Source organism: Saccopteryx bilineata, chromosome 3 (genome assembly GCF_036850765.1).
Source record: "Saccopteryx bilineata isolate mSacBil1 chromosome 3, mSacBil1_pri_phased_curated, whole genome shotgun sequence".
Taxonomy (NCBI): domain Eukaryota; kingdom Metazoa; phylum Chordata; class Mammalia; order Chiroptera; family Emballonuridae; genus Saccopteryx; species Saccopteryx bilineata.
Genome location: NC_089492.1, coordinates 208,000,134 through 208,016,646, shown reverse-complemented (window position 1 = coordinate 208,016,646; position 16,513 = coordinate 208,000,134). Strand labels below are relative to the sequence as shown.

The 16,513-nt window shown below is 42.5% G+C and overlaps 1 protein-coding gene and 1 pseudogene across 12 annotated transcripts in view; one reads left to right on the top strand and one right to left on the bottom strand.

The window, feature by feature from the left end:
• Positions 1-16,513, bottom strand: part of CCDC18 (coiled-coil domain containing 18) — a 209,139-nt gene that overhangs the window by 47,707 nt on the left and 144,919 nt on the right. For 11 of the 12 annotated variants that reach the window (XM_066268671.1, XM_066268666.1, XM_066268664.1 and 8 more), the window contains one exon: positions 1,183-1,641. The exons of the other annotated variant lie outside the window; for it this stretch is intronic. In XM_066268671.1, coding sequence (XP_066124768.1) covers positions 1,183-1,641 — 459 coding nt within the window. The remainder of the gene's footprint in view (positions 1-1,182; positions 1,642-16,513) is intronic. 12 annotated transcript variants of the gene reach the window in all.
• On the top strand, positions 7,211-8,596 carry LOC136328708 (regulation of nuclear pre-mRNA domain-containing protein 1A pseudogene; annotated as a pseudogene).

Below are 16,513 nucleotides of genomic sequence, written 5' to 3'. Positions count from 1 at the left end.
ATGTGCAAATTTGTTTTATCCATAATATTATTACATGTAAATAGTTTTCTACTTATAAATAGTAAATTTTTTTTGTTTTGGGTTTTTTTTCTCTATGTAAGGAAGGATATGGAGAAATAAAAATAAACTCCAACAGTTTTTGTTTTGAATCCATTCCAAAAACATGTTTTAAATTGTTTAGACCATAAAACCTATTTTGATATGTTTGAAAATGAGATAAATTGGCTCTGGCTGGTTGGGTCAGTGGTTAGAGAGTCAGCCTGGCAAATGGACATCTCAGGTTCGATTTCTGGTCAAGGAAGACAGGAGAGGCCACGATCTGCTTCTCTCTCCCTCCCTCTCCCCCTTCTCTTCTTCTTCCCCTCCTATAGCTAGTGGCTCAACTGGTTCAAGTGTCTGGGCCGTCTGTGCTGGGGCACTGAGGATAGCTGTTGGTTGAGCATCAGCCTCAGGAGCTAAAAATAGCTCAATCGATTCAAGCATCAGTCCCAGACGGGGTTGCCAGATGGATCCCAGTTAGGGTGCATGTTGAAGTCTATCTCACAATCTCCTTTCCACTCATGTTAAAAAGAATAAAGAAAAAAAAAGTTATGTAAATGGGCATTTAAAAAAATTAACATTACCTAGGAGAGATTCTTTATTTTCACATGCAAACTATAAATTAAATGATTATAAACAATGTTGAATGTAGTGGGGATCAAGTTGTCTATTCATTAGATATGCTCAAAGAATATGGGAGTAGATAAATCATGTGAGTGAAATATTCTGAGCCACTGTGGAAGTTTATGACTAAAATAAAAGTTACCTTAATTTTTACTAGAATGGTTTCCAGGAAGTCTAGAAACAAACTAACTTCAGAACTCCAAAAATATTTTTCAATATCCTAAAGTTAAAAATATTTTCCTAACATGAGGTAGAATCAGTTCTTTAATCAAATATAGAGATTATATTTTATCAAAGATATAGGCTATTTTAACAAAAGTTACTTTTCAAAGCTAAATTTTCAACTCTGCTTGTCTGGTGTAAATGCATTCCAGACTAACAGTGAATTTTTTGTACTTTCAATATTTGTATACATCATCTAATGGCAAGCTTCACTTAAATAAATGGATTTTCTACAAATAATAAATTTATATTCAACAGTGACAAAGTATTATAACTTCTAATATATGAAATACATACCTGAGTTAAACCAGACCCTGTTTGCATAGAAGATTTTTTTAACAGTCTCACTTCTTTGTTTATGTATCTTAGCATTCCACTAAGAGTAGTGAAGTCATTATTCTCAGAACCGTCATCTTCTAGGTCACTTGTGAGAGGTTTAAATGAATCTGACTGGGAATAAGTCAGATCCTTCTGGCTTTCTTCTAATGTTGAAGATTGTTTTAATTGCTTTTTTTTAAAGTCCTGTAGTAATTCTTCAGAAAGATCTTCATCACCATGAGTTTTGAAACTAAGGTCACTGGCACTAATACAGCGACGTAGCTTCCTACACTTGATAAAAGCTGTGTTAGTATGTTTAGGATCCTGAATGCCAGGCACAAATTCTACTGTAGATGTAAACAGGGCTGGTAGAAACTTGATGTCTTCTGCCCTTTCATGTCCAGAAACTTTGACTTGTAATCTGGTTAATTCTGATTCCTGTGGAAAAATTGGTATATAGTAGGTGTTCAGTACACTTTATTAAATGAATTATTTAGAAAATCACAGACTCTTAGAAGTCTAAGCAAATTTTCATCCCAGTATAAGAATTCCTTTTATAACAACTCATCAGGATTTTCTCAGCTTTGTTTCAACCCTTCATTTTGGATAATTACCGTACATATGTTAATTTGAAATATGTTTAAACTATACTAAGGAATTCCATGAAAACTAGATTTTTTTCCTTAAAGAATTATTTTCTTCTTAGTGTTAATGACAATATCGTTTTCTAGTCAAGACTAAAATCTTACATCCTAAAAATTCTTTGCAAAAGTGTAAAGGTAAACCTTTTGTTTACCTAATGTATCACAAACAAAGAAAACTCCCTTCAGAATTTCTAATAGGAAATAAACTTATATGAGCTACTTTGCTTATCTGTCCTCATTATAAGAAAGCTTTATTATGCTAGAAATTAAAAAAAAACAGCCTTTAAGAATGTGATTAGTATTTCCCCCCCTTTTTTCTTTACCGTGTGAGAGATGGGGAGGCAGAAAGATAGACTCCTGCATGTGACCCGACCGAAATTCACCTGGCAAGCCCACTAGGGGGCAATGGTTTGCCCATCTGGGGCCATTGCTCTGTTGCTTGGCAACCGAGCCATTCCAGAGTGAGGCGTGGACATGGTGTCATCTTCAGCACCCAGGACCAACCTGCTTTAATGAGCCATGGTGGCGAGAGTGAGAGAAAGAGGGAAAAAGTGGAGAAGCAGATGGTCACTTCTCCTGTATGTTCTGACTGGGAATCGAACCTGGGACTTCCACATGCCAGGCCGATTCTCTATCACTGAGCCAACCAGTCAGGGCCAATAATATTTAATAAACCAATTCATTCATATATACATACATATATATATATATATATATTTGTGTGTGTGTGTGTGAGACAGAGAAAGAGAGAGGGACAGATAGGGACAGACAGACAGGAAGAGAGAGATGAGAAGCATCAATTCTTTGTTGTGGCACCTTAGTTGTTCATTGATTGCTTTCTCATATGCGCCTTGACTGGGGGGGCTACAGCAGACTGAGTGACCCCTTGCTCAAGCTAGCAACCTTGTGTTCAAGCAGGTGAGCTGTGCTCAAACCAAATGAGCCCATGCTCAAGCCGGCGATGTCGGAGTTAAGAACCTAGGTCCTCTGCATCCCAGTTCGATGCTCTATCCACTACGCCACCTCCTGGTCAGGCTAATAAATCAATCCATATTAAATAAACTTTTCATTTCTATTATTTTTCCAATACCTTCATTTGGGTCTTCTGGGTTTTTTTTGGTTTTGTTTTGTTTTGTGGAAGAAAAAGAGAGAAAGACAGAGAGAGGGACAGACAGGAAGGGAGAGAGATGAAAAATATCAAGTCTTCATTGTGGTACCTTAATTGTTCCTTGATTGCTTTCTCATATGTGCTTTGACTGAGGAGCTACAGCAAAGCAAGTGATCCCTTGCTCAAAGCAGTGACCTTGGGCTCAAGCCAGCAACCTTGGGCTTCAAGCCAGCAATCTTTGGGCTCAAGCGTGTGACCATGGGGTCATGTCTCTGATCCCACACTCAAGCCAGTGACCCCGCTCAAGCTGGATGAACCCGCACTTAATCTGGTGACCTTGGGGTTTTGAACCTGGGTCCTCTGCATCCTAGTCCAATGCTCTATCCACTGCGCCACTGCCTGGTCAGGCAATTTGGGTCTTTTGACCCAATTCTGGGGTCCTGAGACTGAGGCTGCATACAGTGAAAAATCATAAAGCCTAAGAATGTAAAGACATTTTAATTTTAAAAGTTAAAAGATAGTCTGACCTCTGGTGCTACAGTGGATGGAGCACTGACCTAGAATGCTGAGGTTGACAGTTCAATACCCCAGGCTTCCCCAGTCAAGGAACATACAAGAAGCAACTGCTGTGAGTTGATGCTTCCCACTACTCCCTCCCTTTCTCTCTCTACATCAATATATAAAATCTTCAAAAAAAAAAAAAAAGTTAATATGTGTAGTAATCTCTTGTTCAAATATTCTTCTTTTCTTATGAGTATGCATAAGAAATTTCCTAGGTCCTGGCCAGTTGGCTCAGTGGTGGAGCGTCGGCCTGGCGTGCAGAGGTCCCGGGTTCGATTTCCGGCCAGGGCACACAGGAGAGGCGCCCATCTGCCTCTCCATCCCTCCCCCTCTCCTTCCTCTGTCTCTCTCTTCCCCTCCCGCAGCCGAGGCTCCTTTGGAGCAAAGATGGCCCGGGCGCTGGGGATGGCTCCTTGGCCTCTGCTCCAGGCGCTGGAGTGGCTCTGGTCGCGGCAAAGCGAAGCCCCGGAGGGGCAGAGCATCGCCCCCTGGTGGGCGTGCCTGGTGGATCCCGGTCCGGCGCATGCGGGAGTCTGTCTGACTGTCTCTCCCCGTTTATAGCTTCAGAAAAATACAAAAAAAAGAAAAAAAAAGAAATTTCCTAAATCAGCTACTTTTAATGATAGTTTCTATTTTTTCTAAAAATACGGTGCTTATAATGATCATAACTACAATGTGCATTATAAAATGAAAGTTTAATGTGCATATTTTAGTTCTTTGATGTCTTTTTGTTTTAGATTTTATTTATTCATTTTAGAGAGAGGAGAAAGAGACAGGAGAGAAAGAGAGAAGAGGAGGAACAGAAAGCATCAACTCCCATATGTACCTTGACCAGGCAAGCCCTGGGTTTTAAACTAGTGACCTCAGCATACCTGGTCAATGTTTTATCCACTGCACCACCACAGGCCAGGCCAGTTCTTTGATGTCTTTATACTACTTTATCTAGATCAGCGTTTCTCAACCTGTGGGTCGCGACCCCAGCGGGGTCGCCTAAAGCCATTGGAAAATACATAATGCATATCAGGTATTTACATTCCGAATCATAACTGTAGCAAAATTACAGTTATGAAGTAGCCACCAAAATTATTTTTTGGTTTGGGGTCACCGCAACATGAGGAACTGTATTGCGGGGTCACGGCATTAGAAAGGTTGAGAACCACTGATCTAGATCAACTTTATAAGTGGCTAGCGTGTCATTTTTTTCTTGTAGTAAGTCTTGTATTCACATACTCTTAATAAAGCAGCTACAGAGCTGATACAAAGTTATGTGGGAAGTTTTTTTTTTAAACTCCTTTTTGTTATCTCACTATAACTTACAGTTTAACACCTAACTTTTACAATAAAATGTGGTATCTGAATACATTGAACATCATTCAACATTTTGTTAAGACTCAAAGGAGGCCACTGTTCTAATCATTACTGTAGCATGCCATCATGTAATGATGCCATTAGGTCACTCAGAAAATGGTCTTAGCTTTGCTCTGGCTCTAGTTGCCCTCAAATACTAGGGGACTTGTTAGGACACTAAAGGAAGTGAGCTGGCAAGATCAATGCCTTCAAACACTGTTCTTTCTTATCTCTCACTTCTGTTTCTATTTTCTGTATTTAATGCTGCTACTAACATAATTGTTTTACATTATTTTCAGCTACTTCAAATTGTTACAGTTATGACAGCTTCTGCTCTTCTATTAGCTTTTCTTACTTTCTCTCTTATCCTCTTTTTTTTTTTCCAAGTGAGAGAAGGGGAGATAGAGAGACAGACTCCTGCATGCGCTCCAACTTGGATCCACCTGGCAACCCCCGTCTGGGGTAGATGCTCAAATCAACCGAGCTATGCTCAGTATCTGAGATCTATGCTTGGTCCATCTGAGCTATGCTCAGTGCCCAGGGCTAACGTGAGAACCAATTGAGCCACTGGCTGTGAGAGGGGAAAAGGGAGAGAATGGAGAGAGGGAGGGGAAGAGAAATAGATGTTTACTTCTCATGTATGCCCTGGGATGAACCTGGGACATCCACAAACCAGCAGATACTCTAGTCACTGAGCCAACTGGCCAGGGCCTTCTCTTATCGTCTTAAACTCCTCTTCAGTCTTGATCTAGAGCCAGTTGACGCTGACTTTGAGAGCTGGTGTCAAAAAAACAAAGGAATTCACCCTGGCCAGTTGGCTCAGTGGTAGAGCGTTGACCAGGAGTGTGGATTCAATTCCTGGGTTCAATTCCCAGTCAGGGCACATAGGAGAAGTGCCCATCTGCTGCTCTACCCCACCTCTCTCTCGCTTCTCTCTCTCTTTCTCTCTCTTTCTCCTCCTCCCCTCCTACAGCCATGGCTCGAATGGAGCGAGTTGACCCTGGGTGCTGAAGACAGCTCCATGGCCTCTGCTTCAGATGCTAAGAAGGACTCAGTTGCTTAGCAATGGATTAACACACCAGATAGGCAGAGCATCATCCCCTAGTGGGCTTGCCAGGTGGATTCTGGTCAGGGCACATACAGGAGTCTATCTCTGCCTTCCTTCCTCTCCCTGAATAAAACAAAACAAAAAACCCCAACCCCCCCAAAAGAAAACCCACAAAGGAATTCTGCCTGGCCTGTGATGGAGCAGTGGATAGAGCATAGACCTGGAATGCTGAAGTCACCAGTTCAGAACCCTTGGCTTAACAGGGTAAGGCATATGTGACAAGCAACAAGCAAGCAATGAACAACTAAAGTGAAGCAACTATGAGTTGATACTTCTTGTTCCCCCCATCCCTATAAAAATAAATAAAATCGCCCTGGCCGGTTGGCTCAGCGGTAGAGCGTCGGCCTAGCGTGCGGAGGACCCGGGTTCGATTTCCGGCCAGGGCACACAGGAGAAGCGTCCATTTGCTTCTCCACCCCTCCGCCGCGCTTTCCTCTCTGTCTCTCTCTTCCCCTCCCGCAGCCAAGGCTCCATTGGAGCAAAGATGGCCCGGGCGCTGGGGATGGCTCTGTGGCCTCTGCCTCAGGCACTAGAGTGGCTCTGGTCGCAATATGGCGACGCCCAGGATGGGCAGAGCATCGCCTCCTGGTGGGCAGAGCGTAGCCCCTGGTGGGCGTGCCGGGTGGATCCCGGTCGGGCGCATGCGGGAGTCTGTCTGACTGTCTCTCCCTGTTTCCAGCTTCAGAAAAATGAAATAAATAAATAAATAAATAAATAAAATCTTTTAAAAAGTGTTAAAAAACAAACAAAAATTCTATTTTTGACTGATGTATTTGCTAATCATAGTACACATTCTAAGATCTCTGTATGTATAGTTCATTTTAGAATTGCTGCTATTTACCCAATATTTTGGTAATTTTCAAAGTAGCTGAATTTAAAAACTTCTGAATAATAGATAAGTACAACCCAATTGTATTTATCTCATTGGTAATATTTCACAAATGAGCAGAGATAACTACTGTAACTAGGGATACACAATACAGAATCTTTTACATTTTTTAGGCCATTTTCACAATGATGTTTTATAATTTTATATAAATATTATAAATTCCCAGAACACAAGGTACATTAATGTTTCAATAAAAGTATAGATCTTTGTGGTGGGTCTTGGATGTAGCCTTGGCAGTGGCAAGGGCGTGGGGAAGGGTGGGGTGAGGGGGCGAGGCTGCAGTGAGTGAGGCAAAACTCTCTTCCCCTCAGCCCCACCGCATGGGGCTGCCAGAACGTGATGTTGGAGGGATGTCCACCTTCTCTGAGGCGGCGTTGGAGAAGCTGTCAGAGTTGAGCAACTCGCAGCAGAGCGTTCAGACCCTGTCCCTGTGACTCATTCACTACCACAAGCACTTACGCCACATTGTTACCACCACCGCAAGCACTCGCGCCCCATTGTGACCTTGTGGGAGCCAGAACTGTGTCAAGCCGAACCAAACAGGAAGTTTACTTTTCTCTACCTAGCCAATAATCTCATTCAGAACAGCAAAAGGAATGGGCCAAGTTTATGAAGATTTTGCACCAGTTATAGTGAAGGCTTTTAAGCATGTTTCAAGTGAAACTGATAGAAGTTGTAAGACCCACCTTGGAAGAGTGTTATATTATCTATTTGGGAAGAAAGGTCCCCTTTATAAAACCGATGTATTAGAACAACTTAAGTAAGCTCTTTATGGCTTTAAGAAATCTAGGAAATGAACTTAGGAACAGATAAAGGTTGATGAAAATGAAAACTGTTCTTCTCTGGGATCTCCAAGTGAACCACCACACTCTAGATCTATCTCATTAGAGCATTACAAGATCTAGAACAGGGGTCCCCAAACTTTTTACATGGGGGGCCAGTTCACTGTCCCTCAGACTGTTGGAGGGCCGGACTATAAAAAAAAACTATGAATAAATCCCTATGCACACTGCACATATCTTATTTTAAAGTAAAAAAAACAAAACGGGAACAAATACAATATTTAAAATAAAGAACAAGCAAATTTAAATCAACAAACTGACCAGTATTTCAATGGGAACTATGGGCCTGCTTTTGGCTAATAAGATGGTCAATGTCCGGTTCCATATTTGTCACTGCTAGCCATAACAAGTGATATGACGCACTTTCAGAGCCCTGACGCGTGCATCCCGCGTCACCGGAAGTAGTATTGTACTGAGCGACGTGGCATAGCTTTCACTGACCACCAATGAAAGAGGTGCCCCTTCCAGAAGAGCGGTGGGGGCCGGATAAATGGCCTCAGGGGGCTGCATGCGGCCCGCGGGCCGTAGTTTGGGGACTCCTGATCTAGAAAATGCTGCTTCGGGAATTACAGCAGTTTATCAAAGGATAGCTTCTTTATGTGTTGAAGTCCAGGAAGTATGCTTACTAGATAAGATAACAGATAAAGAATCTGGAGAAAGGCTTTCCAAAATGGTAGACGATGCCTGTATGTTGCTGGCAGATTATAATGCCAGATTAGTGGCTGAAATAGATGATAGGAAGTAACTCAAATGTTAGCAGATTTTCTTCCTTGTCGAAAGGAAGCCTTTGCAGAGAAAGAGCAAAAATTGGAAGAATATGAAAATGTTAAAAAAACTGGAAAATTACAATTGTGTGAAGATAAAGAAACACACTACATAATAACCAATGGGTAAAAGAAGAATTCAAAAGAAAAATAAAAAATTATATTGACAAAGCTGGTGAACCCATGCTCAAGCCAGATGAGCCCATGCTCAAGCCAGAGACCTCTGGGTTTCAACCCTTAGTACTCTGTGTCCCAGTCCGACGTTCTATCCACTGTGCCACCACCTTAACCTCGCTGAACCACAGACCACTTTGTCGTCTGATGGATTTAAAAACATGCATTAAGAGAGAAGACAAGATGGCAATGGAGTAGGCGGACGTACTAACTTCCACCTCCCAGAATAAAAGTGGATTACAAACTAATTTTAAGAACCATCACCTGGAAAAACCAACTTTGGACTAAACTAAGAGCACCCTTCAACCAAGAAACACTGAAGAAGCCACACTGAGATTGGTAGGAAAAGCGGAAACGCAGAAGGGCTGCCCAGCTCCCCGGAGTGAACCGCAGCAGGGAGAGACTCGCTTGACGGGAAGTGAGTTTAGCAGAGAGGGGAGGGTCCTGAGTCCCAGGAACAAAGCCCCAGCCTGCAGCCCCAGAGGCGTATGACAGTATTTAGCTGGAAACAAGACAGGATACTGTTTGTGAGAAAGAGACAGGTTTCTCAGACCCAGGATTCTTCTTAAAGGGACCGCGCAGAAAACCTCTCTCACAACCACTCACCCGGGGCTCTGGGGGACGGGGAGAGAGGAGAGGACCAGAGTAGCAGGAAGAGAGTAATCTAGGAGGCACAGGGAGAAACATTTTGAGAGACTGCCACCCTAACCCCTGGGATGAGTCACTCCTCAAATCTGAAGTGAATATTTCCCCTGGAAACAGCAATACCAGCACAGGGAAGCAGGACACCAACCAAATAAGCTCTCCCGCGGCATTCAGAGCAGAGTCGCTTAGAAGGAGGGAGCTTTCAGGACTATAGTAGTGAGTTTTAGGGTCTGAGCTGCAGCGCCCCCACCCACATGACTGAGGGCTCACCCTGAGGGCAGGCGACAGAGGCAGGACGCAGAAGCACTGTCCTGTCGGCAAGGGCGGAAGCCAGCAGCCACCACTGAGGCCCAGGTGTGAGATCAGTCTTGCTTGGCTGGGGAGAAGGGGACATGCAAAAGTGGTCAAGCCCTGGCCCTGGCCGGTTGGCTCAGCGGTAGAGCGTCGGCCTAGCGTGCGGAGGACTCGGGTTCGATTCCTGGCCAGGGCACACAGGAGAAGCACCCATTTGCTTCTCCACCCCTCCACCGTGCCTTCCTCTCTGTCTCTCTCTTCCCTTCCCGCAGCCAAGGCTCCATTGGAGCAAAGATGGCCCGGGCGCTGGGGATGGCTCTTTGGCCTCTGCCTCAGGCGCTAGAGTGGCTCTGGTCGCAACATGGCGATGTCCAGGATGGGCAGAGCATCACCCCCTGGTGGGCAGAGCATTGCCCCCTGGTGGGCGTGCCGGGTGGATCCCGGTCGGGCGCATGCGGGAGTCTGTCTGACTGTCTCTCCCTGTTTCCAGCTTCAGAAAAGTGCAAAAAAAAAAAAAAAGTGGTCAAGCCCAGCTGTGGCCCACCTGCAATCCAACCTGTATGGGAAAGGCAGGAGCCCTGGAAGGGGTGGGGACCCGCCCTTGAGCAAGGGTGCAGGAGTACAGCCTTGCCCCACCCACGGAACCAAGACTTGTGGCCTGACTTGGGAGCTGGCTCCCCCCGCAGGGGTGGAGCCAAAAGCCCAGATCAGGCGGAGTCCTGCTACTGAGTGTGGGCACACAGTCCCGCAGGCCTGTGGAGCCAAGGCTTGCAGCCGTCCCACGAGCGGGCTCCTTCTGCAGGGGAGGGGCGAAAGCCCGGAATTAGGTGCAGACCCGCAGCTGAGCAACGGTGCTTACCCCTACCCTCAGGGCCGAGCATAACGCCACCCGTGGGGGCAGAGCGAAGGCCAAGGCCACCGAGGCTTGTACACCTGAGCATGTGATCAAAGCCACTCCCATGAAGGAGAGGCAGAAACCACAGCAACAGCCCCAGTGGGCAGGGAGCAGCAATGCCCATACCCAAACGACCTAGGCAGCAACAGCAGAGGGTGGGCCTGCAGACAGACCACACCTAGGGAACACAGAGGCCACACCCAGTGGACTTCAATGGCCAAAACCTTCTTTTACATAGACAAAATGAGAAGGCAGAGAAATGCAACACATATGAATCAAGAGAAATCCCCAGAAAAGGAACTAAATGAGTCAGATATAACCAAAGTACCAGATGCAGAGTTTAAAATAACGATTGCTAGGATGCTCAAAGATATCAGAACAACAATAGATGGTCATTACAAACACCTAAATAGAGGATAGCAAATATAAAAAAGGACATTAAAATAATAAAAAAGAATCAGAAATGACAAACACAATATCAGAAATAAAGAACACAATGGAAAGAATTAAAAGCAGGATAGATGAAGCTGAGAATCGAATCAGCGAGTTAGAGGAAAAGATAAATGAAGGCACAGAAGCAGAGCAGAAAAAAGTAAAGAGACTCAGAAAGTCTGAGGAAACTCTAAGAGAGCTCTGTGACAACATGAAGAGAAATAACATCCGCAGCATAGGGGTTCCTGAAGAAGAAGAGAAAGAACAAGGGATAGAGACTTTGTTCAAACATATCATAGCTGAAAACTTCCCTCAATTAAGGCAGGAAAACATCTAACAAGTTCAAGAAGCACAGAGAACTCCATTAAAGAGAAACCCAAAGAAATCTACACCAAGAAACATCATAATTAAAATACCAAAGCTAAGTGATAAAGAGAAAATTTTTTTTTTAATTTTTTTTTTTTACTTTTTTTTTTATTTATTCATTTTAGAGAGGAGAGAGAGAGAGAGGAGAGAGAGACAGGGGGAGGAGCTGGAAGCATCAACTCCCATATGTGCCTTGACCAGGCAAGCCCAGGGTTTCGAACTGGTGACCTCAGCATTTCCAGGTCTACGCTTTATCCACTGCGCCACCACAGGTCAGGCACAAAGAGAAAATATTAAAAGCTGCTAGAAAAAAAAAAGACTATCACGTAAAAAGGAACCCCATAGGATGACTTCCGACTTCTCAACAGAAACACTTGAGGCCAGAAGGGAATGGCAAGAAATATTCAAAGTAATGCAGAACAAGAGCCTACAACCAAGACTACTTTATCCAGCAAGGCTATCATTTAAAATTAAAGGAGAAATAAAAAGATTTCCAGACAAAAACAAAAACAAAACTCAAGGAATTCACTACAACCTAATCAATGCTGCAAGAAATGCTAAAGAGCCTATTGTAAAGAGATCAAAGGAGAAAAAAAATACAGCAAAAGAGGAATACAGTTTTAAAGAATAAAATGGCAATAAACAACTACATATCAATAATAACCTTAAATGTAAACAGATTAAATGATCTGATCAAAAGACATAGGGTAGCTGTGTGGATAAGAATACAGGACCCAGGCCCTGGCCAGTTGGCTCAGTGGTAGAGTATCAGTCTGGCGTGCAGAAGTCCCGGGTTCGATTCCCGGCCAGGGCACACAGGAGAAGTGCCCATCTGTTTCTCCACCCCTCCTCCTCTCCTTCCTCTCTGTCTATCTCTTCCCCTCCCGCAGCCCAGGCTCCATTGGAGCAAAGATGGCCCAGGTGCTGGGGATGGCTCCTTGGCCTCTGCCCCAGGTGCTAGAGTGGCTCTGGTCGCCGGCAGAGCGACGCCCCAGAGGGGCAGAGCATCGCCCACTGGTGGGCAGAGAGTCGCCTCCTGGTGGGCATGCCGGGTGGATACCAGTCGGGCGCATGCGGGAGTCTGTCTGACTGTCTCTCCCAGTTTCTAGCTTTAGAAAAATACAAAAAAAAAAAAAAAAAAAGAATATAGGACCCATACATATACTGTCTACAAAAGACACACCTTAAAACAAAAGATGTACATAGACTGAAGAAAAAAGGATGGAAAAAATATTTCACGCAAATAAAAATGAAATAAAAGCTGGGGTAGCAATACTTATATCAGACAAAATGTACTTTAAAACAAAGAATATAGGAATAGATAAAGAAGGTCACTACATAATGAAAAAGGGAGCAGTCCAAGAGAAGATATAACTGTTATAAATATCTACACACCTAATATAGGAGCACCTAAATATATAAAGCAGACTTTGATGGATTTAAAGGGTGAGATCAACTGCAATACTATAATAGTAGGGGATTTCAACACCCCACTAACATCACTAGATAGATCCTCAAGAAAGAAAATTAACAAAGAAACAGCAGACTTAGAGGACATACTAGATGAACTCGATTTTTTTTTTTTTGTATTTTTCTGAAACTGGAAACGGGGAGAGACAGTCAGACAGACTCCCGCATGCGCCCAATCGGGATCCACCCGGCACGCCCACCAGGGGGCGATGCTCTGCCCCTCCGGGGTGTCGCTCTGCCACGACCAGAGCCACTCTAGCGCCTGGGGCAGAGGCCAAGGAGCCATCCCCAGCACCCGGGCCATCTTTGCTCCAATGGAGCCTCGCTGTGGGAGGGGAAGAGAGAGACAGAGAGGAAGGAGAGGGGAAGGGGTGGAGAAGCAGATGGGCGCTTCTCCTGTGTGCCCTGGCCGGGAATCGAACCTGGGTCCCCCACACACCAGGCCAATGCTCTACCGCTGAACCAACAGGCCAGGGCCTAGATGAACTCGATTTAATAGATATCTTCAGAATCTTTCACCCTAGAGCAGCAGAATATACATTCTTTTCAAGGGCTCATGGTACATTCTCTAGGATAGACCACATGTTAGGGCACAAAAGCGGTCTCAACAAATTTAAAAAGATTGAAGTCATATCGAGCACTTTTTCTGATCACAATGGCATGAAACTAGAAATCAACCATAACAGAAAAACTGAAAAATACTCAAACACTTGGAAACTAAATAGCATGTTATTAAATAACAAATTGGTTAACAATGAGGTTGAAGAAAGAAATAAAAAAAATTCCTAGAAACGAACGATCATGAGCATACAACAACTCAAAATTTATGGGACACAGCAAAAGCAGTCCTGAGAGGGAAGTTCATAGCATTACAGGCATACCTCATGCTAGAAAAAGCCCAAATAAACAACTTGACCCTGCATCTAAAAGAACTAGAAAAAGAACAGCAAGTAAAGCCCAGGTGTAGTAGAAGGAAGGAAATAATAAAGATCAGGGCGAAATAAATGACATAGAGGCTAAAGAAACAATACAGAGGATCAATGAAATCAGGAGCTGGTTCTTTGAAAAGGTAAACAAGATTGATAAACCTTTAACCAGACTCACCAAGAAAAAAAAAAGAGGACTCAAATAAATAAAATTAGAAATGAGAGTGGAGAAATAACAACTGACACAAGAGAAATACAAAATATTGTGAGAAAATACTATGAAGAACTGTACGCCAAAAAAACTAGACAACCTAGATGAAATGGACAAATTCCTTGAACCATATAATCTTCCAAAAATTAATCTGGAAGAATCATAAAACCTAAACAGACTGATTACAACAAATGAGATTGAAACAGTTATAAAAAACTCCCAAAAAAGAAAAGCCCTGGGCCTGATGGCTTCACAAGTGAATTCTACCAAATATTCGAAGAAGAACTAACTCCTATCCTTCTCAAGTTATTTCAAACAATTCAAGAGTAAGTAAGACTTCCAAGCTCCTTTTATGAGGCGAGTATAACTCTGATTCCAAAACCAGGCAAAGACAACACAAAGAAAGAAAATTATACGCCAATATCCCTGATGAATTTAAATGTTAAAATCCTCAACAAAATATTAGCAAACTGATCCAGCAATATATAAAAAAAATCATACACCATGATCAAGTGGGATTTATTCTTGGGAGGCAAGGCTGGTACAATATTCGCAAATCAATCAATGTGATTCATCACATAAACAAAAGGAAGGAGAAAAACCACATGATAATTTCAATAGATGCAGAAAAAGGATTTTATAAAATCCAGCACCCATTCATGATCAAAACTCTCAGCAAAGTGGGAATACAGGGAACATACCTCAACATGATAAGGCCATCTATGACAAAGCCATAGCCAACATCATACTCAATGGGCAAAAATTAAAAGCAATCCCCTTAAGATCAGGAACAAGGCAGGGGTGCCCTCTTTCACCACTTATTCAACATAGTTCTGAAGTCCTAGCCACAGCAATCAGACAAGAAAAAGAAATAAAAGGCATCCAAATTAGAAAAGAAGAAGTAAAACTATCATTATTTGCAGATGATATGATATTGTATATAGAAAACCCTAAAGTCGCAGTCAAAAAACTACTGGACTTGATAAATGAATTCAGCAAGGTGGCAGGATATACACCAACAATGAACTGTCAGAAAGAAAAATTAAGGAAGCAATCCCCTTTACCATTGAAACCAAAAAAATGAAGTACCTAGGAATAAATTTAACCAGGGAGGTTAAAGACTTGTTCTTGGAAAATTATAAAACATTGATAAAAAAAAAATCAGGGAAGATACAAACAAGTGGAAGCATATACTGTGCTCATGGTTAGGAAGAATAAACGTCATTATAATGTCTATATTACCAAAAGAATCTTATATATTCAGTGCAATACCGATTAAAATACCAATGACTTACTTCAAAGATACAGAACACATATTCCAAAAATTTATATGGAACCAAAAGAGAACACGAATAGCTTTAGCAATCTTGAAAAGGAAGAATAAAGTGGGAGGTATCACACATCCGGATACCAAGTTATACTACAAGGCCACTGTACTCAAAACAGCCTGGTACTGGCATAAGAACAGGCATATAAATCTATGGAACAGAACTGAGAACCCAGAAATAAATTCATACTTTTATGGACAACTGGTATTTGACAAAGGAGGTAAGAGCATACATTGGAGTAAAGACAGCCTCTTCAACAAATGGTGTTGGGAAAACTGGACAGCTACCTGTAAAAAAATGAAACTAGACTACCAACTTACACCATTCACAAAGATAAACTCAAAATGGATAAAAGACTTAAATGTAAGCCGTAAAACCATAAGCATCTTAAGAAAACATAGGCAGTAAGGTCTCTGACATCTCTTGCAGCAATTTATTTTCCGATTTATCTCCATGGGCAAGTGAAATAAAAGACAGGATAAACAAATGGGACTATATCAAACTAAAAAGCTTTTGCACAGCTAAAGACAATAAGAACAGAATAAAAAGACAACCTACACAATGGGAGAATATATTTGACAATATGTCTGATAAGGGGTTAATAACCAAATTTATAAAGAACTTGTAAAACTCAATACCAGGAAGACAAACAATCCAATCAAAAAATGGCAAAATAAATTAATAGATACTTCTCTAAAGGGGACATACAGATGGCCAATAGGCATATGAAAAAATGCTCAACATCACTAATCATTAGAGAAATGCAAATTAAAACCACAATGAGATATCACGTCACACCAGTCAGAATGGCGCTCATCAACAAAACAACATAGAATAAGTGCTGGCGAGGATGTGGAGAAAAGGGAACCCTCCTGCACTGCTGGTGGGAATGCAGATTGGTGCAGCCACTGTGGAAAACAGTAGGGAGATTCCTCAAAAAATTAGGAATGGAACTGCCCTTTGACCCAGCTATACCACTTTTAGGAATATACCCCAACAACACCATAGCACTGTTTGAAAAGAAGAAATGCACCCCCATATTTATGGCAGCATTGTTCACAATAGTGAAGATCTAGAAACAGCCCAAGTGTCTGTTAGCAGACGACTGGATTAAAAAGCTTTGGTACATATATACTATGGAATACTACCTAGCCATAAGAAATGATGACATCGGATCATTTACAACAACATGGATGGACCTTGATAACATTATATTGAGTGAAATAAATAAATCAGAAAAAACTAAGAACTACATGATTCCACACATAGGTGGGACATAAAAATGAGACTCAGAGACATGGACAAG